The sequence below is a fragment of the Hesperophylax consimilis genome, chromosome 6 (assembly GCF_061612785.1).
Source record: "Hesperophylax consimilis isolate HC1 chromosome 6, BYU_Hcon_1.0, whole genome shotgun sequence".
Taxonomy (NCBI): domain Eukaryota; kingdom Metazoa; phylum Arthropoda; class Insecta; order Trichoptera; family Limnephilidae; genus Hesperophylax; species Hesperophylax consimilis.
The window spans coordinates 36,660,426-36,687,723 of NC_142841.1; the positions used below are offsets into that span (position 1 = coordinate 36,660,426).

General features: G+C 32.8%; 1 protein-coding gene across 1 annotated transcript in view; it reads right to left on the reverse strand.

Annotated features, from left to right (window-relative positions):
- LOC149423302 (clotting factor B-like) overlaps positions 1 to 13,975 on the reverse strand; it is a 34,151-nt gene extending 20,176 nt beyond the window's left edge. The window contains exons 1-2 of the mRNA XM_089632641.1: positions 13,827 to 13,975; positions 4,673 to 4,776 (exon numbers count right to left, since the gene is read on the reverse strand). Of these exons, the coding sequence (XP_089488767.1) occupies positions 4,673 to 4,776; positions 13,827 to 13,896 (174 nt within the window). The 5' untranslated portion in view covers positions 13,897 to 13,975. The remainder of the gene's footprint in view (positions 1 to 4,672; positions 4,777 to 13,826) is intronic.
- Between the last annotated feature and the right edge of the window lie 13,323 nt (positions 13,976 to 27,298).

Consider the following 27,298-nt stretch of genomic DNA (forward strand, 5'->3'; position numbering starts at 1 on the left):
AGTCTACTTTCATCCTTCCATTCCGTTTCTTCTTTCTGCCAGTTTCATTCCTAACTTCCATACATCAGGGTAGGTACCAACATTCCATTGTGGACTGCTAGCTTCGCTCCTTCAGACATTTTTGCTAGCGCCAACTGCGTTCAGTCCTCCATGAATGGAGTTACCTGCATTTACCCTTCTTTCAATGTCTCTGTCAGCTTTCCCCTCTCTCGTAAACATACTTTCTAAATACACAAACTCATCCACCTGCTCCAAGTATTCCTTATTTACAACTATAGTGCGCACTGTTTTCGTACTCTCTCTTTCAAACACCTTAATGACTTTAGACTTGCTTACATTCATCATTAACTCATTCTTCATACATAATTGGTTCTTCCTAGACACGAGAGACTGTAGATCTTCAATACTGTTAGCAATCAGCATCGCATCATCAGAATACAACACGCGACCACTCCGGGACCATTTGACTTCTTTCCAAAACAGTTTTATGTTTTCTTCGAAGTTATCTGTCGTTTTGAATTCCTCTTCCTCCTCCAGGCGTTTCTTTCTTTTTTTCACTACAACTCGTACTCTTTTCTTGCATCCCTTTTAAACATATTTCGCTCGATCCCTCTCTTCACTAGAAGCACTGCCAGCTTTATTAAGATCATATGTAGATACTTTCAGATAAATAAACTGCCTCACTGCAAAACTAGGCTAGCCCAAAGACACATTAACTATATTGGCCCAAAAAATTAATTCCTTACCTAGTTCCATCAAGATGTGCCAAAACCTAAACTCGTATAAAATAAAGGTCAAAAGCTAGGTAAAAAGTATCTGAAAGTGAGAGAATTTTTTCTATAATTTATACTACGAATATGATACCTGTATATGTATGATAATATGTTACCATCTACATTAAAAAAAAGTTAACTTCTTTTAAACTGTTTTTTATTAAATACGCAAAAACTCCAGTAAAATCATATTAAACTAACTATATGTACTATAAATATTTTTCCTTTATTCATATTTATTTTTTCATTAAAACCATAGATAATGTAACCACCACTGTTTTGAATACATACCTTATAATGACCACGCACAGGCTTCGCCTTTGTGGGATTTTTTTGTTACTGCCTTATGTTTTGTATAATTATACATATACCTGTATGTATCAAAAAATTGCCAAAAAATAAATAAAAATATATATATATATACTTTCAATTATTAATTTATTATTTTTATTCCTCTACTTTCTTCCAGTAGTTAAATGCAAAAAGGTTTTCCTTTAATTATGCAGATGTGCAAATGATGCACATTTTGGGCATATACAATATTATCACATCATATAGATCAAGGCTGCCCAACCTTTTTAACAGTTGGGCGAAATTGACGACTTTGAATCACTGGCGGGCCACTAAATACCTGACGGTTCCTATTTCCATGGGGGGGGGGGGTTGTTAGAGAATTTCTATAAAACATATTCCCCACAAAAAAAATTCAAAATGAGTGCTCCCCACAAAATATTTGAAATCCATGGGGGGGGGTTGTTGTTACGGAACTTCGCGAGAAAAAGTTCCGCGCACCCAAAAACATCATATGTGATTCCCCACAACAATTTTTCTAATTCCATGGGGGGGGGGGGTGGCTACAAGATTCCATTTCGGACGCAAATAAATTAAAAATATTATATCAAAAACCGGTGTATTTTTGTTTAAAAACTAAGTTCAACAGGTTAGATTTTTTCGTCGCTGATTCTCCGACCGCGCGCAAGCTGCATTGTTTGTTTTACCGCGGGCCCGCGACACCTTTTCAGATTGGCGGATTGGCGGGTGTTTTGAAAATGGTTCACGCGGGCCACTTATAATTCGTTCGCGGGCCATATTGTGGCCCGCGGGCCTGGGGTTGGGCAGCCTTGATATAGATTATTTGTATAAAAAATGCATAAGTTTATGACATCAAACAAACGAGTGGTATGTCTAAGAAATTTATATATTAAACCGTAAAATCGGTAAAATGGAGCTAGTGGTAGGCAGGGTCGGATCTAGAATTATCAGTGAGCTGGAGTGGTAAGATTGAAAAATTCCATATTCAAGCTTTTTGATATTGTTGGAATAAAAAGAATACAAAAGATGCAGCTCTGTCTCTCTGTCAAATCTCTCTTCTCTGAAACACGTGCTGGTCATAACTGCAACGTTAAATATCGCTGCTCCATTTTTGTTCACAGAAATAAAACACTCTGATATTGTAAGTTTTTAGATTCTCACGGCCAAAAGCATTTTTGTTGTTTGTTTTTGGGGTGTTATGCCGTGTTGCGCTAACTCCTTCTTTAGCCGACGTTTCGGACAGCGTTGCAGTGTCCATCATCAGGGCAGATCCGGTAGATCCGAAGATCCGAAGAAGCAACACGGCATAACACCCCAAAAACAAACAACAAAAAAACACCCTGATATTATTAAACGCAAATTTCGAGAATTCAAACTTTCCTGGAATCAGAAAAAGGACGAAGAATTTTACAAATAATTTTGTGGACAAAGTGTTTTAAGTCGTGAAAGACATGTCATAAGTCATAAGAACTGCCATGTCAAATATTTTCCATTTATTTTATTAAAGTACTCGTGTATTTTTCGTTGTCACGATTAGTTGGGATAAAAACTTGGCTCTTTTAAAATATCATACGTTAAGTTAGTTTTTAAAAAACCATCTTTTTATAAAAAAGGTAACCTTTTTTTCTGTTGAACAGTCAACGAAATATCGACTAAAAATAAGCTTTAAGCTAGAAGTAAAAAAAAAGTCCATAGGAAGTATGGAAGTATGGTTGATTGGTGTATGTTTTCTTCCTACTTAAAAATAAGAGATATTTCTTTTTTTTTAATTTCAATATTAATAATTTTTATATTATCTCACTAATTGTAATATTCGGCGTAAGTTTATATTTTGTATTTCACAAAGCGGCAGAAAGCATTTAAAGTTTCCAATGTCCCTTTTTGGAGAAGAGAAATCTCTTCCAAGGACGATAGAGTTAATTTGCCTACACAATATGAATACGATACATTGTGCGTAGATCGATACTAGCTTAAACAAGTACATAATAACACAACAACGTATTAGTCCAGTCAACATAGCACAACAAGTGGTAATTTCTTGCAAATTACCTTTTATGTAGTGTAGAAATATTGATATATGGTTTGAGTTGCTACGGCGATTTTAAAACCAAGTTTTCGACCTCAGCAAACTCAGCGCCCGGCGTTGCCCGACTAAAACAGTAAATCTTAACCTAGGACTATATTTCAAAAAGTCTTTGTTTTTACCGTATATTTCAAAAAGTCGAAAAAAATGTTCAGACGTTTTTGGAAAAAAAGTAAATTTAGCTTCAATTTGTGTATAAAATTACTTCGCATGTACCTTCCTGAGTTATATTTACCATTGGTAGGGTAGATACGTGAGCAGAAGTTATTTCTTGGTAATATGACTTACGAGTCAAGCGAAATTCCTTGCAAAATCTCAATAGAGTTGATACAGTGACGTAAAAACCAAGTTTTCAGCAAACTTGGTTTGCTAAAAACTTGCCCTTGTTTTTGTTACTGCCGTATATTTAAAAAAATAACTGACCGTCCAATAAATCATTAAATTTTTTTTTGAGAGTAGAGTTAATTTGCTACAATTTAAGCACGAGATGATTTATATAGAGACGACAATAATTTTAAAAAAAATTATAAGAAAAAATTATGCTCAAATTGTAACAAAATTACTTTCCTTTCAAAAAAACTCGATTTTTTTTCAAAGGACAGACTTTTTTTAAATATACAGCACAAATGAAAACAAGGGCGTAAATTTTGATGTTTTTACAGGGTAGCGCGGGGCGCGGGGGCGGGTTGAGGTCGAAAACTTGTTTTTTACATCACTGTGGCAACCCAATTTAGATTTAGTTAAGAATGTTGCTGACTTGACTGAAATTGACAGGTAAAATCTGCTCACATATCTATCCCACCCATGTCCAATATATTTTACAAGGCCATTTTACATCTTAGGCTGAAATTATTGATAATCATTTTTACTCGAGATCGTAATGACGTTTACCTACACCCCATAATTTCCATGGGCCTGGATAATTTTTTCACATTTATCAAAAAAAATCCGTTTTACACAAAGTTGTATCTCGGAAACTGCCATACATGTATTACCCAAAATTGTATCTCGGAAAATGACAAACCTCAATGTTTTACACTATGTTGTATCTCGGAAATTGCCATACCTATATTTTTTATAAAAAATTGTTTCTCAGAATATATCTACATATAGTATATCTTATTTTATTTTTAAATTTTACCAAATTGATTTTGCTTTGAAAAACGTGTGAGTATTTTTCGACAAACGTTTATTTTTTTTTAAATATACGGCAAAAACAAAAACAAGAGCCTAAATTTAGTTGTTTTGTCAGATAGCGCCAGGCGCGGTGGTGAAAACTCCGTTTTAAACTCACTGTGGCAGTTTAATATAAAAAATCAAAGTACCCAACCTTTTGCAAGAAATGTGCACTATAGATACATAAAATAATAGGAATAATAACATAACGATTTTTGTAGAAAATATGTAAAGAACAAAATAAACAATACCTATCTACATTATGGATCTTTGGACCTTCAAAAAGAACGTCTGCATTGGTGACTAATTATTATGTATGTGACTTTACCTGAGGTGGTATTCCTTGAAATGCCGCATTCATGACGGTAGGGCACTTGTGCAAGTGTGTGCAAACGCCAGGCTGAATAGTTACATCCGTCACACACAGCTCTCCTGCAACATAAAACCAGAATGAAGTGAGAGAAGGGAGAAGAACCTCTGTATTCCTAGTTGAAGACCTTATCCCTTGACGCATATTGTGCTACCAACCACCTAAACCTTCTAATCTAATGTATTTCTAATACCCCGAAACAATAATTGTCGTTACAGATGACTATAATCCACCAAACATTAAATGGGATCCATTATCCTCAGAATTATCTGCAAGTAATAACTTGAACCTATCTGTCATTTAATTTATTTGTGTTCCTAGATCTGTTATTATATTTTATTTATTATTTACAATATTGTATTTTTTGTAAATCTCTCAGGCCACGGGTACAGAACCCTTAGTTTTTTGTTTTAATATTCTTTATTATTATTATAATTTTAAGTGAAAATCTGTTATTAGATTTTATCTTTATTATTTAGTTTATTTTTATATATGTAAATAATCTGTTGATTTTCCCAAATAAATAAAATAAAATAAATAAGATAAATAGCACTGATCGAAGTCCAGATGTAGTTTTTTCTAACAACAAATCTGTTGCTGTAACTAAATCCGCAGAAGAGAATTAGAATCTTCCTTTGGACAATTATCATCAATCTTTAAATAATGTAACCATAAACAACATTTTATGTGAAAATCATAAAATTAACGATAGTCTCATAACTTTGATAAAGCCACAAAAATTCTTCCAGAAGACTTCCTACTTTAGGTTGATTGGTTATATCCGAATGATGACAAAATAAATGACAATATAAAACAAGCTATTATAAGTCATGGACCTTACGTTACGTCACAAAATATATCAACTTTTCCTAAATGATTCGGTAATGATCTTGTTATCTAAGTTTAAAAAAAGATTGCTCATTATAAATTCAAAAAACGAGAACATTTATGATTATATTGAATTTCACAAGTTGCGTAGCACTGCGCTGTAACTTCAGATAAATGAAATGTAATGTTAAATCTTTGTTGAATAATTGTAAATCATTAGAAAGCAACTATTCTAGTGTTACGAACTGTGGTGGAATCTAATCTGAAGATACTGTCGATTGTAACGGGATTATTAAATAAATGCACAATTGTAATAACACAATTAGTCTATAAGTTGTATGACACGTATTTATAGAAGCAACCACTATATATGGGCCAGGGGGGTATAACTCCGAGAAAAAAGAGGGTAAAAAAAAGACACGGTAATCTCTATGGCTGACTTGTGACATATATTTTCCACAAACCAGTGCGCACTACATGCATGTTTATAGGCCGCTGTCATTGGCCGATTTTAGGCTAGCCAATGGGGTTGGCTCCGAATGAGAATTATATTGTCTATGGTTACGCCTTTTTTATAGTTTCTATCCTAGTCGATGGTGAGTATGTCGTGTAGTGACGTATATTTTTCAGTTACAGACTTTTATCTATGGCAAACTTTAGGACCCATGGGCTCAGTACGAAAAACCCGAAGATATTGATCTAGTGAGTGGTTCATTTATGGTGAGCCCATATCATATGTATTTAGTATTTTTACAAAAGAGATGAGACTTGTATTTTTACAAAAGTCCCCGACTTTCCCCCTTGTGCTTCCTTCCCCACCCCCTCTTGAATATATTTTTCAAAGCCTTCCGGAATATGCTAATATCTCCTTAATGGTTTTATAAAATCAGATTATTTATTTTTTGTTTAGTTTTTAATTAGTTACTCTAAAAAATTGTATTTTTTCATTTTTGCGATAAAAGCTATACAATCGCTACAATTTATTAGTAAAGGAAAAATATCAGTTTTTAAAATAGTATTTCTGAATATATTTGCACATTACTTTTTTCTGAGCCTGTTAACGAAAAAAAATAAATCAACAAAACTTGTAGACAATATTTTTAGCTATAAAATAATGTATATGATGATGGGTTTTAATTTATAATAAGGCACGTAAACTGTTAATAAGGAGCACGGCGCGCGGCGGCTCGAACGCGCAGCGGTTCGCGGCGCAGCGAGAAATTACAAAAACCTAAGGAAAATAATGATTAATTCATGTGTTTGCTTTTTTTTTATAACAAATTCATTTAACGTTGAAGAGTTATATTGTTATTTACCAGTTTTAGTTCGGAGGGGAGGGGGTAATATAAATATTTTCCCCTGCCCAATGAAGCGCTTTAATTATCCACCAACCGCCGTGCCACGGTCTGGCTAAACAGTCATATTATGTTGTATGATTGTTTGTTACTTATTATTTAAATAAAGGTATGTGGGAAATTTATGAGAATCAGTTTACGCATCCTCAACAGATACTATATAAATAATGAGAGAAGAATACCGAGATATTGATGGGAAATTAATACAAATAGAAAATATGTATCAAGATTTAGTTACGTGGAAAAAAGATATGGAGGAGGTTAATAATGATGAAAATCTAAAAGAGACGATTCCATATACTGAAGCAAGTGAATACAGGATTAAAGAATCATCGAGTAGGACTGCCAAGTTGTGGCTTTACCTTCTACATTGCATCGACCTCATGCTTAGATTTATATTTGCAGAGAAGTCCGGGAATCGGAAAATGCACCTAAATACTATTGTTGATATGCTTCCATTTTTCCACCCGGCAGGAGATTTACCATACGCAAAATCAGCACATATGTACGTTCAAAGTATATTGCAACTCAAATCAAGAATAACTAAAGAAGAATATAAACTATTCACTGAAAATGGGTACTTTACAATAAGAATAAGCGACAGATATTAGTCCGGTACGTGGACGGACATGATCATCGAGCAGTGTCTCATGCGACCAATGAAGTCAGTAGGAGGTTCGACACTTGAGCGCGGAATCACTGACAACGCTTTGTCAAAGTGGAAACTTGGAACCACTTACTGCGTGAAAGTGCAAGAGAGCATTGAAGAATTGATCGGTATAGAATTTAATTTTACTGAACAGCATGTTGAGCTGCGCGAATCACGGAAGAAAAAGGGATGAGCTAGATATAGGAAAATATACATCATGGCTAAGACAGCACAGTCCGTTCACCAAGCTTTCGGGGGAGCTGGTGTCTTTATCTTTAGGGTTTATTTCAGATAATAGTGTCAATTGTGATAACGCTTATGAGGTGGGCCTAGCAGCTATGTAAAAATGAAAGGATGTAATTTTGGAGATATACGACTGAAAAGGAAAGACATGGTGACTACTCAGCATGATTCAAATCCGCAACTGTTAGGACGAGACAAGTTGCAGTAAGCCCCCAGCAGCTATTTAACAGAATACTGTGCATTAGTGATAGTCCTAGCAAGCTTTAGACCTACTTAGGATATGAATTGGCTTCAAGACCCCTTCTATTTTTGATGAAGTCTCCCTTCGTAAAGGAACAAAATCATGTATGGCGAAAGTATTTAGCGAAAGTATTCATGACGAAGTTGATTTGGAAAATGCTGCAATAGTCATCGATGGGGGATACCTCCTACACTGTGTTGTTTGGCAAACTTAAACTACTTACGGAAACATCATCAAATCATGCTCACGTTTCGTCCATACTAAATTTGGCAAACATTCTATTGTCGTTTTCAATGGATACCCTGAATAACCATCTGTAAAATATGAAGAGCAAAGACGAAGGTCGGCTAGCAACTCATCGTGCGATATTGAATTAAACTGCACTACACGTTGTTTGAATAAGAAGGAAGCTTTCTTATCTAATAAGAAAACCAAAAAAAATAATGATTGAAGCACTGTGTCATGAATTTAGTGAATCTGGTTTGTAAACAGTCACGGCCGCAGGTGATGCCGATATTGACATTGTACTAACCGGCCTCATCTATTTTTTTCTGTAAAGATGTTGGTGGAAAGGCCCCTTCAAGAACTTTCTACGTCATAGAGAAACCTATAATGTTACATAAAGATATTCGAAAACACATGTTATTTACCCATGCCATTACGGGCTGTGATACGACCCCATCTTTATATGAGTTAGGAAAGATAAAAGCTGTTGATATGATGAAAAACAATCCCGAAGCAAAACGCGCAGCTGAGGCATTTCTGGAAAAAGATGCAACTGAAGAGAACTTGTTGCAAAATGGAGAAAAATTCGCTCTCGCTATGTATGGTCTTGGTAGCTACTCTAATTGAAACGAAGTTCGATACTATAAGTTTACCAGACTAACGACAAAATCAGCTTTTAAATCTAAATTTGACTTGGCAAAACTACCACCGACTTCAGAATCGTGTCATCAACATTTGTTGAGAGTTTATTTGCAAGTACAGTTTTGGTTAGGAAACAAAGTAAACTCTATAAACTGGGGATGGAGGTATGAAAATGTAAATGAAAATGGTGGAAAGAAGAAATTTTTGAAACCATTTGCTCCTGATGACCTTCTTTATCTGGTGTCCTGTTCCTGCAGGTCTGGATGTGGAAATTACTGTGGCTGCAGAAAATCTGGATTTACCTGCTCTGCCATGTGCTACAACCGTAACGGATTATCATGTCTGAACACACCCCAGTATGACGAATAAATGGAAGACTCTCTTGAATAGAAAATTATTTGAATATTTGCCTAATTTTGTCAAAGATAATATTGATAAGTAGGTATATAATATAATTTACACACCGTTTTGTCATTATAATATTTTTAGAGGTACCTTTATTTTAAGAAGCTTGTTTGAAAGTAAAACATTTTAGATTTATGCACTATTTTAAGTGATTTGTTGTTTCGGTATTTTATTGTTGATAGGTGCACATAATAAAACAAGTGAGAATTTCCACAAAAGATTTTTTAGAACTTCGCCATAACATAAGGTCTGCAAAATTTTAATGTTGTGAAAGGGTAGTCCCACGCTGTTGTAGGTATTTTTGGCTTATTTCACATAACTTTATTTTAATAATAAGTAACAAACAATCATACAACATAATATGACTGTTTAGCCAGACAGGGGCACGGCGGTTGGTGGATAATGAAAGCGCTTCATTGGGCAAGGGAAAATATTTATATTACCCCCCCTCCCCTCCAAACTAAAACTGGTAAATAACAATAAAACTCTTCAACGTTAAATGAATTTGTTATAAAAAAAAGCAAACACATGAATTAATGATTACTTTCCATAGGTTTTTGTAATTTCTCGCTGCGCCGCGAAACGCTGCGCGTTCGAGCCGCCGCGCGCCATGCTCCTTATTAACAGCCTACGTGCCTTATTATAAATTAAAACATAATATACATTATTTTATAGCTAAAAGTATTGTCTACAAGTTTTGTTGATTTATTTTTTTTCGTTAACAGGCTCAGAAAAAAGTAATGTGCAAATATATTCAGAAATACTATTTTAAAAACTGATATTTTTCGTTTACTAATAAATTGTAGCGATTGTATAGCTTTTCTTGCAAAAATGAAAGAATACAATTTTTTAGAAAAACTAATTGAAAACTAAAAAAAAAAAAATAATCTGTATTTATGAAACCATTAGGGAGATATTAGCGTATTCCAAAAGGCTTTGAAAAATATATTCAAGAGGGGGTGGGGAAGGAAGCACAAGGGGAAAGTCGGGGACTTTTGTAAAAATACATGTCTAAAGGTCTTCTAACATCTGTGAAAAATTCAGCTTCCGGGGAATTAGTTCCGACATTGGGTCTTTTTTCACCTTCATTGACTGGGCTATGATCTGTAATTACCTAAAATCTGTCAATTCACTTTAAACTTGAACTAAAGAAGGTAGTACATGTAGGTCAAGTTGAATATATGTTTGGAATTTGCTAACACTACACTGGCTTTGTATTCACGAAGAAATTTAACGAAGATCTTACTTACTTCATTATGGTATAGTTAACTGTTTAAATATACCACAATGAATAAAATCAACAATGATGTTGCTTCATTATGACATAATTAATTATTTAATAAAGTCAACAAGGATCTTGCTTCATTATGACATAATTAATTATTTAATAAAGTCAACAAGGATCTTGCTTCATTATGGCATGGTTAACATGTTGTGATAAAAAATGTACATGTATTTTTTTAAACAACTGGTCAATACTGAAATAATAACAGAACTTGAATAGAACTTGAAAATTAACATTGAAATTTGATGACTTGTTCAAATTCTATGAAAAGACTAGTCCTTACAACAAACGTAACCTCTAGCGATCCAGTGGCAGCAAAGTCACCGGGAAAAAAAAAACAGGAAAATATTCTCATATTATATTGGATTCATAAGTTACATTTTTTCAGTAAAATTACTATTTTTTATGTTTTTTTTTTTACTTTGTTATTCGAGTTTGAAAAGTTTGGAACTTTTTCATCCTGGAATACTTTTTTGTCTGTTGGGAAATTTTCTACCATGGATTCATTATTTTTCTGAAAAAATTTCCTCCGGACAAATAAGTCAGCAAAAAGGTCGGGAATTTTTAAAAAAGAATTATTGTAATTTATATTTTTGATATAACGTGAAGTTTTGGAAATAATATTAAATTCTTTCAAGAAAATAGGAAAATTTAAGTTCGGAAAATGTTTCGGTAAATTTTGTAAAATGTGTAACAATTTTCCATGTTGGGAAATTGCTATTTTAGGGAAAAAATATCCAGGAAATTGTTTAATCGAAAATTGGTGGGGCAATCTTTATAAAAGCATTATTTTTTTATATTTTATGATTTTTGGAAATTTTACGTGTTGCAAATTTTTTATTCTTTGTGAAAAACATTCTTTCGGGAAAATTGTGAAATTTTTTCATAAAATAATCACTCCCCCGACCTGCGTCAAAAAGTGATTTTCATGCTAAATATTTGCTGTATTATTAGCACAAGTAGATTTATGTTGTGGCATTACTAAATAACTAACTAAGTTCAAATATCCGAAATAATCAATATTTTTTGGTTCAAAAATCACTGATTACAAAAATGAGTCCAGCGGACCACAACATATGTATTATTTAGGAAAAAGTTTAAGGTTTTCAAATGAAAATTTAAAGTTAGTTAATTATTTAGTAATGCCACAACTTAAAGCCACTTTATTTAATTATACAGTAAATATAACACATTCGGGAAAATAACCCAAAATCATTTATCTTTTTGATATTATGTGATGTTTGGGAATTTTCCATGTTGAGAAATAGGAAACAACAGAAATATTTTGCTCGGAAATTTGATCTAAAAAAGGGTTGGGAATTATGTGAAAAATTTTTAACTAAGAATTTGTTAATTTTCTTTTTGACATTTTCTAATCAGGAATTCTGTTTGAAAACTTCAACGGTTTCTTTTGTAAATAACAGAGTGCGCCAATTCCGTTTACAACAATCCGAAACTGTACAGGCATTAGCGTCATAATACTATCAGATATATTTCCTATTTTATTGATCTCATTATCTTATTTATTTTTTATATATGTTATTTCTTATTTTTTTGTTGAATTATATTAACAGATTATTCTCACACGAATATAAGGTTCTCTTGGTAATACATTTGTATGTATTAAAATTGAAAAAAGATGACGGTCATTTAATATGTCAATTTGTGACAGAAAATGAGATCTGGTTGTTCATATTATAAGTAATCTTATTTGGTTGGTTAGAGGGAGAACATATGTCGGGAAAGCAGAATTTCGCTGGCAACAGTTTGTAACATTTAGGATTTAGCAGGTTAAATGCATGGATTTTGTATAGAGACCAGTGGCGCACCACAAAAATATACATTTATAGAAGAGTTTCCAAGAAGACTGTACAGAAACGGACTACGCCTCGCGAGGATCAAAGAATTGTGTAAAATATTCTAGTGTATCACAAGTAATTAGATTGCACCTCACAAAGGAAAAGCTAGGATTAAAATAATTCTTTCGTGATTATATTTTCACCAGTCATTTTATATGAAAAAATCGAGTTCGCTATTCAAAATCAAATTATTTCTGAAAAACGTTGCGCAAAGTGTTATATCATTTGTGTTTTTTGTATTTTATGCGGAAACTTTATTGGTTCATGCAAACATGTAACATGTCATTATTTTGATAAAATATGTATTCGTTTGTTTCTCTGATAAACTAAAATAAAAATAAACCGAAAAACGATGATTCAAATAAAACATTAGCAGTTAACATTAGCATTAGGACTATTGTGCGGTATTAAAAAATAACTAAATATTTAAGTCACTAATTAAGTACCTAACCAATTTTTTATAAATTGAGTTTCTCACACGTTTTTGTAATACTTGTGCTATTAACTATGTATTTCTTGGGCTTAACTATGTAACAATTTCTAGACATTTTTGTATTATTGAGTTTTATTTTCAAATGTACTTACATAATATTATAAATCCTACCAGATTGGATTTAGGTAACAATATTTATGAACTAAAAAAGTAAATGAAGTAAATTTGTGTTAAATATATGCACGAAAACGTATTTTTTTAAAATTTAAAACAAACCAACTAAAAAAATACTATGGACTTTTTATTTGACAAATGGCATTTGTGGAAATGACGGATTTTAGTAAGAAAAATTAGCATTCAATAAATGTCAGTAAATCTATTGTTTAGTGTTGTAAGTATTTGTGTCGAATTGATTTTTTTTTGTAACAAATGTATTAATAAACCTCTTATTAAAAATCGATCTACTTGAAATACAATTAATCAATCTAATTTATTAAACTGCATTTAAATGTTGGTACTAGGTACCCATAATAATCACGGGTTTCAGTAAAAATCGGAATATTACAAACAATGGCAGTTAATCTAGTTTTAATATTCAACAAATTATATAGTTGTTAGGTATATAACTTGTTTACAATTTCAATGTAACACAGAAAAATAGACAACACATTATATTCTATAAATTGTTATCAAGTTTAATTTGCGGAACCCCATTTTCATTTGAAGTTTTTTTTTAATCTACTCAATATGCAATAGTATAAATTAATTTATTAAAAAAACCTAAATAAATGTTCTGTGTAATTATTAATGAGCGTGACAGATGTTACGCCTTTCAAAGGCATTATCAATCACTTTGAATATGTAAAAAAAAAATTTAAAAAAGACAATTCTTCAGATTTTAAAGTGCGTATGTTTTTAAATTGTGAAAATATTATTATAATTCTTACCTTGCAGCTGTCCCGAAACTAAAGATGTAATTACTAACACAGTGAACGCGATTTCCTCTAAGAAGCTCATTTTGAAAAATACTTTGAAGTGAAGTTATTTTTAAAAATCGTACTCTATAATGTACCGCACTCTACAACGTTACATCTACAATGGTTGGAAACAGCCAAGCAATCATATTTATAAAGTATTATTATCTGTACACTCGGAGCATGAAAGAGATAACGATTTGGTTTGTTTCAGTAACTCTTATAAACAGGAAAATATTTGAAATTATGGAATTAATTTGACTGTCTTCTTTGAGCATGCTGTCTGGAGGGACTTTTTAACGATTAAACGATTAACGTTTGTGGGATATGCGAGATAAACGATGATCGTTCTTGACATGACCTGACTACATACATACTTGATTCACTTGATCGTGCCATTTATTACTGATTTTTCTACCAGTTAAATCAATATGTATATGTTACCTTACAATGCAGCTTACAAACAGCTTCACAATCAGCTACCATCACGGATTCAAAACACAACCTGTGTAACTGGTTTTGCCTGCCTATAGGCGCTAGAGAGTGTGCCAGTGTGTTGCCCACCAACAGGCGCAACCCTCAAAATACATAACCGGTGTAATTGATTTTGCCTGCCTTTAGGCGCTAGAGAGTGCCATTGTTTTTGCCCACCAACAGGAGCAATCCTAAAAAAAAAAGGACAACACAACATGTCTAAATCTCGCAGTAAATTCTCCAGCGCGAAGAAAACCACATCTTCACCACAAACTAGCACTATGGACTCACCGTCGGCGACACATCAATCTATGATTAATATAGACAGTGAATCAATATTTGAATTCATCAATACGAAATTCGAGGAAATGAAGACAGTAATGCTCAATAAAATTGAAACAGAGCTGCAAGAAATAAAAAACTTCACGAACTTCATCAATGACAAATATGATGACATTTTACAAAAACTTCAACAAATCATGGACATTCCAAACACCGTCAATAAAATCAAGGAGGAACTAGCGGATAAAGAAATCAGATTATCTACGGTAGAAATCCACCTGGCGGATATAGAACAAGCAGCCCTGCTGAACTCCATAGAGATAAACGGCCTAAAATTACAGGACAACATATCCCCAGTCCACGCTGTTACACGGATCGCTGAACTCGCAGGCGTTACGATGTCCCCAGAGGATACATACAAAGTCACAACAAACAAAACAAATGATCAAACAAAAATAACAATTAATTTTAAGGATACCACAAAAGCACAAACCATGTTAGCATCCAAACACAATGACCCGATAAAAAAATTCAACGGAGAAGGAGCCAAATATGTTTATCTTAATGCGGCATTAACCCAATATTACAAAAATCTGCACTGGAACACCAGAAAAAGAGCCCAAGAAAAAGACTACAAATATGTTTGGGTAAAATCAGGAAAAATTCTCGTCAGAAAATCCAAAGACTCAAAGGTTATGGAAATAAAACACCTAAACGATATATCTAATAAACTGACATAAACACGACTACATCTAACACAACCTCACATCACATACTTACACAAATACACACCAACATGGCAGATTACATGGAATATATAGATTCGGACAATCAACACTACTGTGAAAGTACAAATGATATTAACCTCTGGACCAAATTCACAAAAGAAAAACATAGAATCAATATATTACACCAAAACATTAGATCGATCAATAAAAATTTTGATGAATTTTTTATATACCTCCAACAGCTTGAAAATAATTTTGATGTCATTGTACTGACAGAATGCTGGTTGAATGACAACTACATACCAAAAACAATCAAAAACTATAATACACACCATACAAAAATACACAAAAACCAAAATGATGGTATAGTTATATACGTCAGTGATAAAAATAACACAACCATTCAAGAAATAAACATAATCGACTCCAACTGCATACAAATTACATATAGAAAAGAAACATGTATCCTAGCTATGTACAGATCTCCATCCAAAAACAACATCACAAATTTCTTAACTGATCTTAACAATACATTAAATGATCTCAACAAATACAAAAATATCATCATCATAGGAGATCTTAATATAAACATTCTACAAAACGGACACCCACAAAACATAGAATACCTAGCAATACTAGCACAACACGGACTGGAGCCAATAATAAAGGTCCCAACACGGGTCACACAAAACACTAAAAGCTGCATAGACCATATAATGATCAAGACAAAACTAAAAACCAAAACAGTAGTACTTGAAAGCACAATCACTGATCACTACATGAATATGATAGCAATAGACACCGAAAACACTACTTCGAAACAACATAAAATATTTACAAAAAAAATAATTGACTACTCAAACTTAAAAGAAAAACTCCAAAAAATAAACTGGAATACATTATACCAAATAGATAATGTCGAGGAAGCCTGGAATACATTTACAAATACGCTAACGCAAGAAATAAATAATTACACTACAATAAAACATATAAAACTTACACACAAAGCAAAAAAAATTAAACTATGGATAACACAAGGAATATTAAACTGTATTCGTAAACGAGACAAAATTCACAAACAAATTAAACAAACACCGTATGACATGGAACAACTTAATTACTATAAAAGATATAGAAACATATGCACGAAAATTATTAGAGTAGCTAAGGAGATGTACTACAAAGAAAAACTTAAAAAAGCAAATTACCCAAAGGAAATATGGAAAATATTAAAGGAAGTTACATACACACAAAAATACAAACAAAAAAATACTATCGAACATCTAAATATTAACTCGAAAAAAATAGATGCCAAAACAAATATAGAAATGATGGCAAACCACGCAAATAACTTTTTTGCAACTATAGGGAAAGTTTTAGCGAATCGTAAAAAACACAGCACAAACACACTAACACAAACAAACAGATCAAACATCGATACCCAACCAACACAACACAGATTTATATTAAAAACAAGTTCGGAAATGGAAATTAACAAAATAATAAATACATTAAAAAACCAGATTGCTCCTGGATTAGATGAGATAACAACGGATTGCATTAAAATAATAAAAAATGAAATATTAAAACCTATAACACACCTAATCAACCTTAGCATAACACATGCCTGCTTTCCTAATACTCTTAAAAAAGGACTGGTAATCCCTATGTATAAATCCGGAGATAAAATGGAAATAACTAACTATAGACCAATTACTTTGTTAAACTCTCTATCAAAGATTTTCGAAAGACTATTAAAAAACCAAATAATAAAATACCTGGAAGAAAACAAATTAATCTCGGACAAACAATATGGATTTAGAAAAAAAAGAAGCACAAAAGAAGCTTTAGCAAGTACAATAGATTATATACATAGCAACTTAGATCAAGGGTTTAAATGCATAGCGATATATTTAGATTTGGCTAAAGCCTTTGATTCAATATGCCACAAAACACTTTTTAAAAAATTAGAAAATATGGGTATCAAAGACAAAGAACTACAACTATTAAAAAGCTACATGAGCGACAGAACACAACAAGTCAAAATTAATAACTATACTAGCAAACCACTGCCGATTACACACGGAGTTCCACAAGGAAGCATACTAGGGCCCGTTCTTTTCATAATTTACATAAATGAACTTTGCAGCATGGAAATAGATGGAGAAATAATTAGTTACGCAGACGACACAGTTTTATTATTTAAATCTAAGGATTGGAATAAGGTTTATAACATAGCGAATCTAGGAATCACGCAAGTGAAAAAATGGTTGGACTCAAATACACTCACACTAAACATATCGAAAACAAAATTCACAACGTACATCATAACTAACACAGGACAGCCAAAAAACAATACAAACACCATAAAAATACACGAATGCATAAACACCAACATCTGCGATTGCCCCCCTCTAGAAAAAACAGAACAAATAAAGTATCTAGGAATCCTAATTGACCATAATCTTAGATGGACACATCACATCAAACAAATCACAAATAGACTCCTCAGAACAATACACATTTTCCTAAACATAAGAAACATATATAAAATAAAACAATTGAAAACAATATATTATGCACTATGCCAATCAATAATAGAATATGGAATAATTGCTTGGGGAGGAGCAACAAACGCAGCTATCGCTCAAATAGAAATCGCACAGAAAACGATATTAAAAGTAATACTCAAAAAACATAAACTAACCGACACAGACCAAATATTTAAAAGCTGTGACGTACTTGATATACGCCAATTATATGTTAAAACACTACTAAACTACATTTTCGACCAAAAAAACAAACCCCAACAAACACAAAATATCACTAATAGACCGGTCAGACAAGCGTACAAAGAAAACATAAAAACTCCGACGGTAAACACTACCTTTGGACAAAGACACCATAAATACCACGCTATTAAAGCATTCAACAGTCTTCCACTTGAAACAAAAATTGAGGAAAATAAAAATAAATTCAAACACAAAATAAAAAAATGGATTAAAGAACAAAAAGACAATATTACCAAAATACTATAACATAAAAGAATAAAACATATACACGCAACACAAAAAAAAATATATAAAACACGCAACACGCACAAACACATATATATCATTATAAATGCCGATTTACATTCTCTTTTGATATTTTTCTTTTAGTGTTATAATTATATTTTAATTTTTAATCTTTATTTTTTATTTTAAATTTATCTTTATTTTAATGTTGTTTTTCTTTTATTTTTTTTAAATGTATAAATTCTTAAATTATAAAATGGGGGCCTCAGCACGGGTAAACATCCCAGTGAGGCCAACATTACTAAATTGAAATATGAAATATTGTAAAAAAAATGTATCAACAATAAAAAAAAATAAAAAATAAAAAAATAAAAAAATAAAAAATGGGTGTAGTAATTTATTTTGTCTAAATTAAAGAAACTGTGTTGATTTTCTGCAAAAAAACTCAACACAAAACGCTAAAACAGTGTATTAAAGTTAGTACAACAATACGACAGTATAAATTGATTCAATATTCTGATGTACCTAACCTACCTACTTAAAAATTACGATCTTAAAATTTTGATTTTCCCCACAGGTCCGCCGTAAGCTTGCGAACAGGGCATGCACTGCACACGGGCGGCACTTTCAGGGGGCGGCAAATACAGTGATCTCGGAATGTTCTGACTCGTTATCATTAATCATTCCAGCATAACGAATGTCATTGGATTTAATGCATGCATTGTTTAGCAATAATTTGTCCATAATTATCATTGAAATTGGCAACAAAGAAGTTTTATTTTCGGTAGATACCGATTTTTTTACCGAAATGTATCCATATCAACGAACCAAATATTTTTTGGGTGAACATTCACAAACCCCCCCCCCCCATCTCAATACACCCCTCCAAACTGCTTTCTCGGAGATAACTGTGTAAGTTTGAAATTTATCTCTTTCAACAATTGTTTAAAAAACGTGATACGACGATTATTTGAAGCATTTTCACGTATTTGCTGAGACCTCTTGGAAAGGAATGTAGTATAATCTAAGGAATCTGGATTAAAGGGAAGCAACCCACTCGGCTTGAAACCGTTCATCAAATATTCTGATTTCATTTCATCGAAATAAGTTCATTTGACGTGGATACGATTTAAGTACTTCTTTAACAAAATTACAAAATATTTTCCCTCAGGGCTTATGTCATCTTTGGGGATGCTATGTGCTCGTCTTTTGAGATGTTGAGGTTGTGATTTTGAAAAGACCCATGTTGTAGGGGGAAGGAAACAGCCGAACAGTTGAACTTAAGAGCGAGTCGTAAAAACGATCCGTTCTCTTGAGATAAATAGAGTCAACCAAGTATAAATATTAAGCGTGCGTTTGGCATGTTTTCCGACCACGTACCGGTGCCGAATACATAAATGACACTAGTTCCTCGGAGCATCTTCCATTGAAATGCCGGTAGAACCAGGACAGCATTCCCACCTGATATGAGGCTTCCTCGATTGGGGTATCCTTGTGTTGCTGAATGGTGGGCTAGTATTTACTCTTCCACCAGGGCGATAAAGAGTATCTCATTTTAATTTCAATAATATTATTTACAGTATTGTTTTATTATCACCAAGAGCGCTGCGATTCCAAAAATGGGTAAAAATCATTATTTTTAATTGGTTGTTATCCTTAGGTTACTAAAGTCAAGAGGAAAATGATAAAAATATTTTTAATATTAGTAAAAATGTATGACGTCATTACAACAAACGGTAAATACGCCTTGATAACAAACAAATACACATATTATAATAATTAATCAAAATACCATTTTAATGTAGCTGCTAATGATCTACAAATTATAAATATGTAAAATGAATAATGTAGTTAATTCTAATGACTACATTTTAGAGCTCGCATTTAATATAGTAGGATTGGAGGTATTGATTGGAAAGGATATGGGATGAAAATGACATGGAATGGAAAAGAAACGGAATGGAAATGACACGGAATGGAAATGATATGGAATGGAAATGACATGGGGTGGAAATGGCGTGGGATCCAAATGACATGGAATGGAAATGACAACGATGGAAATTACATGGAATGGAAATGACATGGAATGGAAATAACATGGAATGGAAATGGCATGGAAATAAAAAAAGATGAATTTAACGTGTTGTTTAAAATGATTTTTTTTTTTACAATAGTGAATAATAATAACACAGAAAACGAAAATAAAATTATGGATTCCATTACGCTTGATGCCCAAGAATCTGGATCAAATCCTAGTACAGTGGAAGATAGTGAAGATCATCGAAATGACACAAAGTTATTAGAAAAATACCTTTTCCGCCCCAAAGAACCTTAAAGAAATTGAAAGAGGGATGCTGAAAAGATTCCATAAGCTGTTGCGTCAAGGCAAAGCAAGATGGTAAAGAGGCAAGAGTTGCAAGACTACAACAGTAGTGTAAGAAAAGAGAATTAAGAATAATCCAATCACCATATCGAGCAGTCCGATCCAGCACTGGCGCAAACTTCACTCTCATCCTACAGATGACGGTGGTGGCAGCTTGATCTTAAAGATACCTAAATGTCGAAGATTGCAAAGAACGCTCTCTTGACACTTGTGTACCCGACATGTTCTTATGGCGCAGTATTATATTCACGGTGGCTGGTGATGGGTGCAATACAATGGAAATGGTTGCGTTATCATTCGCCTTTTTCAATTTAGTCTTGTACATTTTAATTTATTGTTACAAATTACTTGTTTTATTATATTACATTAAAAACACTGGTAAACTAAAGAAGGCTGGTACTAAAGATTAATTAGTGAGAGATGTGAAGCGAATGTCTTTTGGGTGGTCCATAAATATAGCATAGCACGGCCAATAACTGTGGAAAAGGAGGCAGAACTGTGGAAAGGGGGGCCAATAATGTGGAAGGGGGCAGTAACTGTGGAAAGGGGCAAATTATGTGGAAAGGGGGCAATTATGTCGAAGGGGGGCCAATAATGTGGAAAGGGGGCTAATAATTATGGAAAGGGCGCTAATAAATATAGCATGGAATGGCTAATAACTGTGGAAAGGGGGACAATAACTGTGGAAAAGGAGGCAGCACTGTGGAAAGGGGAGCCAATAATATGGAAGGGGCCAGTAACTGTGGAAAGGGGCAAATAATGTGGAAAGGAAGCCAATAACTGTGAAAAAGGAGGCAAAACTGTGGAAAGGGGGGCAACAATGTGGAAAGGGGGCCAATAATGTGGAAAGGAGGCCAATAACTGCGGAAAAGGGGGCCAATAAACATAGCATGGCATGGCCAATAACTGTGGAAAGGGGACCAATAACTGAATATCAATTCTTTATTCAATTTATAAATACTTAACTTATACTAAAAAATATGCATCAATTTAAGAGAAAACTAATTATCAACAAACATTAAGAAATAAATAACCGACCTATAGGTGTAAATAGTTTTAAAACAAGTTATTTATTAACAGAACCAATCGTTGTTCAAATTAAAAAAATATCTTAAATTCGGTGAATATTTATTTATACTGGGTTTTTACAGATGTGAGAACATTCCAGATATTATAAATCAGTTAATTTATGTTAAATAAATAGGTACAACAATTACAAAAATATATTAATTTTCATACATCTTAAGGCGAAGCTTAATGCCAAATCACCATTTTGATTCACCTTTATAACGAATTGGTGTACATTATGAATACCAAAAAATATACTTTAGATAAATTGAACGTTTTCCTATCGCTTCGCTTGAGTAGAATACAAATAAATATATAAATCACTCAATAAAAAATATAAATGCAAACTACTAAAAAAAATTTTTTTCAATAGAAATGTATGAACGCATAAAGGAAACAACTTTAAAAAAATACAGTATTATGGCTAAGATTATCTGTGACAGTTTCATTTGATAATTTTTTTTGCTTTCTTATATAATTATTTACAAAATAAATAAAAACCAGTTATTTGCTTGAAATCGAACGTTTCTGGACTCCGTTTGTCAAGCGATTTTAATGCCTATTACCTACAATATAAGGTATACCAAGAATATACACATTTTTGGCTTGTAGCTTCCTCTTGATAAAGATAAAACAAATAAAAATACAAAATTATATGAAAGCTCACTCAAATGACAAATAATACAAAAAAATAAAAGAGACACAAATAGAGACGCAAGTATTTTATTTTATTTATTTATTTATTTAAGGAGAAAACACAGATACAGACAGTAATTAAAAGGTAATTTTGTAAAACAATAACTTGAGAATTCGCCTGCATCCTAACTATTTCTCACTGATTGACAATACAATAAGTAATACGTAATAAAATCAGCGCAAAATATTTTTTATAGCAGAACATTTTTCTAAATCCATATAAATTATCGACGAAAATGTCTACTTCAGCACACTCTATCTAATTATCATATTTGGGTCATTTGTTAATGTATTCAGGTGAAACATGCTATGGCGTCTCAAACAATGGGAGTTGGGAACATTTAATTCAATATTGCTAATACATAATGCAGTATCATTAGTAGATGCATTCAGAGTCGCTTGATACTACTTGTATTGCAGTCAATTCATATCTCCGGGTGGAAAAAGAACTTCAAGCTACGTCAGGACGGTCAGGACTTTCTCGATGAGCCAACCTTGTTAAGTTTATTTTCTACGAACCTTGGGTTAAACATGGAAGACAACATAAGTATTCTACTTTTATGGCTATTTACATTTTGCATTCACACAGCGGTAGGCAAGATCGAAACATTTACACGACCGAAACACCAATCGAATTAATCGCTCGAAGTTCAGCGGGAGCGGGATATGGTACATTTGTATGGTAGGTAAGTACGGCTTTTGCAACAATGGACAAAACCAATGTGTTCATACTAACAATGATACATTTATGGTTTACTTGCAAATAGCGATAGGCGCAATCGATAAATCATCGATTTTTTTTGACCATCCACATTTATGATTTCTGACAAAACGATTTTGTCAAAAATCAATCGAAATGATAGTCAGAGATAATCATTTTCACAATCGAATGTCAAATCCGAGAGATTATCACGTCACGTCACCATTTTCAATATGACACTACATCGTCGAAACCTAGCGTCTATTAATTTATTGGTTTTAATTTACTTTAATAAGGATAATTTTGTAATAGTAATTTCATTTCCTGGCATTTTGACTAGTCATAACAATTTTTTCGACAGGATATTACATCGTCAAAAAAATGTTTTCTCATTTTTATTATCATTATTATGGTATGAAATTATATTTTATCCCATACTCTCAGTAAAGCTATACATATCTGATAAAAAATAATATCTTATAATCATTTTTATGTATTTTACATTCGTTTATCAATAGCAACTGTCTTTATCATAAGTCATTTGTCAATGGGTAACAATATACTTATATCAATTATTCATAGATTAGAAAGAAAACCTCACCCCAAATACCCACACAAGATCAAAATCATATCTCTTTATATTCATTATCTAATTGATCTTATAAATTTGCTTTTTCTTCATTTTTTCATTTTAACTTATTTTCAGCATCAACCTCTCTCCATCTTAAGTACTTACCATGATATAGGCCATTTTACTGTTTTTAGTATATTTATAGCCTTCAAGATTCTCAACATACAAATAACTTACAGAACGTACAATAATACGTGTTTTATACATCAATCATTGACACAAACATCACAAAAATTCCTACACATCATTCAGAACTCACTAACTCTTATATTTATATATTATATTAATTAAATTATAACTATGATTCAGCTGCATGTGAATAATTATAATGATTCCGATATTAGCTGTAATATGAACGTTGTTCTAGATTTGAATAAATTAAACAACTATAACTGGAGCTCATATAACTTGAAAATCATACATCAGAATATCAGAAGTATATCGAATCTTGATGATTTTACAATTTTTCTGAATCAATTTAATTCCTATTTTAATGTTATCATATTAACTGAATGTTGGATAAACAAAGATTACACATCCAAGTCAATTCCCAATTACTCTGAACAACACACCAAATTCAAACTCAACAAATCAAGCCGGATTGTTATATATATTAGACGGTCTACAAGCTCAAGTAGAAGAAATTTCATTATCGCAATCAAACTGGATGAAAATAATATTGAATAATATTATGTGTATATTTGCTATCTACAGGTCACCCTCTTTCCAAAATATAGACCCCTTCCTGAATTCATTACAATCAATCATAAATAATTAAAAAAATCTAGAAAGACAAATCATTATAGGAGATATTAACATTAATACCCTCCCGGATTACCATCGTCAAACAAACGATTATCTTTGTCTGCTTGCGGAAAATGGTTTCACTCAGACAATTAACAGCATTACTCGTGAACAGGGCCTGAGTAAATCCTGTATAGATCATATCAATGTGAAAAAATTAATTTTATCGACTCTTTTGTTATGCACACTAATATTTCAGACCATTACACAACAGCGATTTGCCTCAAAGAAAAGCCCCATACCTCTACTTAAATTAAATTCGTTTCTCAAACAAACTTCAATAATCTACTTGACGAATTGAGTTTAGAAAAATGGCATAAAGTTCTGGACCAAACAGACACTGATGCAGCAATGAATGAATTTGTTAACAAACCAAATGAGTATATTTCAAAACACAAAAGCATTAAACCCATATCTAATAAACTAATAAAACTAACGCCATGGATCTCCCAGGAACTAGTCAAATCGATCCACAAAAGAAACCAACTGCATGAAAAGGCGAAAACGTACCCAGAGAATTTGTTATTACAAGTTTATTATAAAAAGTATAGGAATTTGTGCAAGAAGTTAATTAAATCAGCGAAAGAAACTTTTTATAAAAAAAATCATTTACGAAAACAACTGTTCTCCAAAACATTTTTGGGAATCGTTTCGTCAAATAACCAAATCTAAAATTAACAAATCTTCAGAAATTAAATCTCTATACATCAACAACTCAAACTCTCAAGTCCCAAAAAACATTGCAAATTATGCCAATAATTATTTCACATCTGTGGGAGATACACTTGCGAAAAAAATTCTCGATAAATGTATGACAACAGAAACCGATCTAGCCAATTTATCTATCCCTAATCTCAGTCTCAAAATAGAATTAATCCAAACATCACCAAATGAAGTCATGAAGATAATTGACGACCTCAAATCTTCAAAAGCGTGTGGTCCAGATAAGATTTCATCAAATCTGCTAAAAATCATTAAATCATACATAGCCATACCCATTGCATTCATTTCTAATCTGAGCTTTAAAGCGGGTAAATTCCCTAATCATTTGAAACACTCAATAGTTGTATTACTACACAAAAATGGGGACAAATCACTAATACAAAATTACCAACCTGTTTCCTTGCTAAATTCTGTATCTAAATTTTTTGAAAAAATTGTGAAGAACCGTCTTAGTCATTATCTTGAAAATAACAACATCCTTTCTAGCAGACAATGTGGCTTTCGCAATGGTTTAAGCACTGAAAATGCCATTGCCAATTTGACAAAAATCATCTCTAATAATCTAGACAAAGGAATCAAATGCATTACACTCTTCTTGGATCTAGCCAAAGCATTTGACACTATTTCACACAAAATTCTGCTGAGTAAACTACAGAGAATCGGTATCCAGGGGCAACTTTTAAAATGGTTGGTCAGCTACCTAGAAAATAGGAGCCAAAGAATGGAAATTAACGGTACTCTAAGCGATCCAGCCAATATAAAATTCGGTGTACCTCAAGGAAGTACGCTAGGACCACTTTTGTTTAATGTTTATATAAATGAGTTATGTAATAGTTGCTTTGCAGACCATATAATTACCTTTGCAGATGATACAGTATTATTATTTGAAGGAAAAACCTGGGAAAAAAACTCACAGTAAAGCAGAAATTGGCATTAACAAAGTAAAAAAGTGGCTAGACAGCAATCTCCTCACTCTAAACTCGGATAAAACTACATCCTTCTGCTTCAGCGCAACTCAAGCGGGTCAACCTAAAGTGATGCATAGCATTTTTGTACACCATTGCAATGCCATAAATGTATGTAAATGTAGTACCTTAGAATGTGTGGACAGTACTAAATATCTAAGAATTATCATAAACAAATTTCTGAGGTGGGATAAACAAATAGATTTAACTTCCTCAAAAGTCAGGAAACTTACACATCTTTTCAGGGCTATTAGAAATATTCTCTGCATTAAAGACATGAAAAGAATTTACTTTGCCATGTGTAATTCCTTATTAGATTATGCTTCCTTAGGTTGGGGCGGTTGTACTAAAACAATACTTGATCCCTTAGCAAAAGCTCAGAAATCACTTCTTAAAGTTATACTTAAAAAACCATTCAGATACCCCAGTGATTCGTTGTTCGAAGAGTTTCGTGTTCTAGATGTAAGCAGAGGCGGATTTGCCGTCTTGGCCGCCCTAGGCATCATATTGACCAGAAGTATTCAAACTTTTCAGTAAGTTCCTAGGGTCAAAACCGTTTTAATTTTCCTGCCATTATCATTCATGGTTCATGGGGTGAGATTTGTCCAGGTCTTGGCGGCGGATACGTCTGCCCACTTGCTGCGTGGCGGGCCGGATCGAGAGAGACTGGGTGAGGGAGGCCTTTTGACCTTTCCAGCCGGACTATCTTGACCCATCGCCTTGCACCGCAGTTGGAGGGATGTATTCATACGTCCCGTCACTCCTGGACACACTAATCCCCAGATTCCTACCCACCCCTCATACATTTTCCTTTTCAGAACTTCCTATCCTTCCCTTCCTTAAAAATACCCTCCACACAGCATCACCTAAGATGACATAGGTCGTGAGGGAAAATATTTTCCTCAAAGCCTCCTGTGTGGAATTAATGTAAAAAAATACGCTTGCTAAATTCGCTAGTTCAATTACTGTATAAT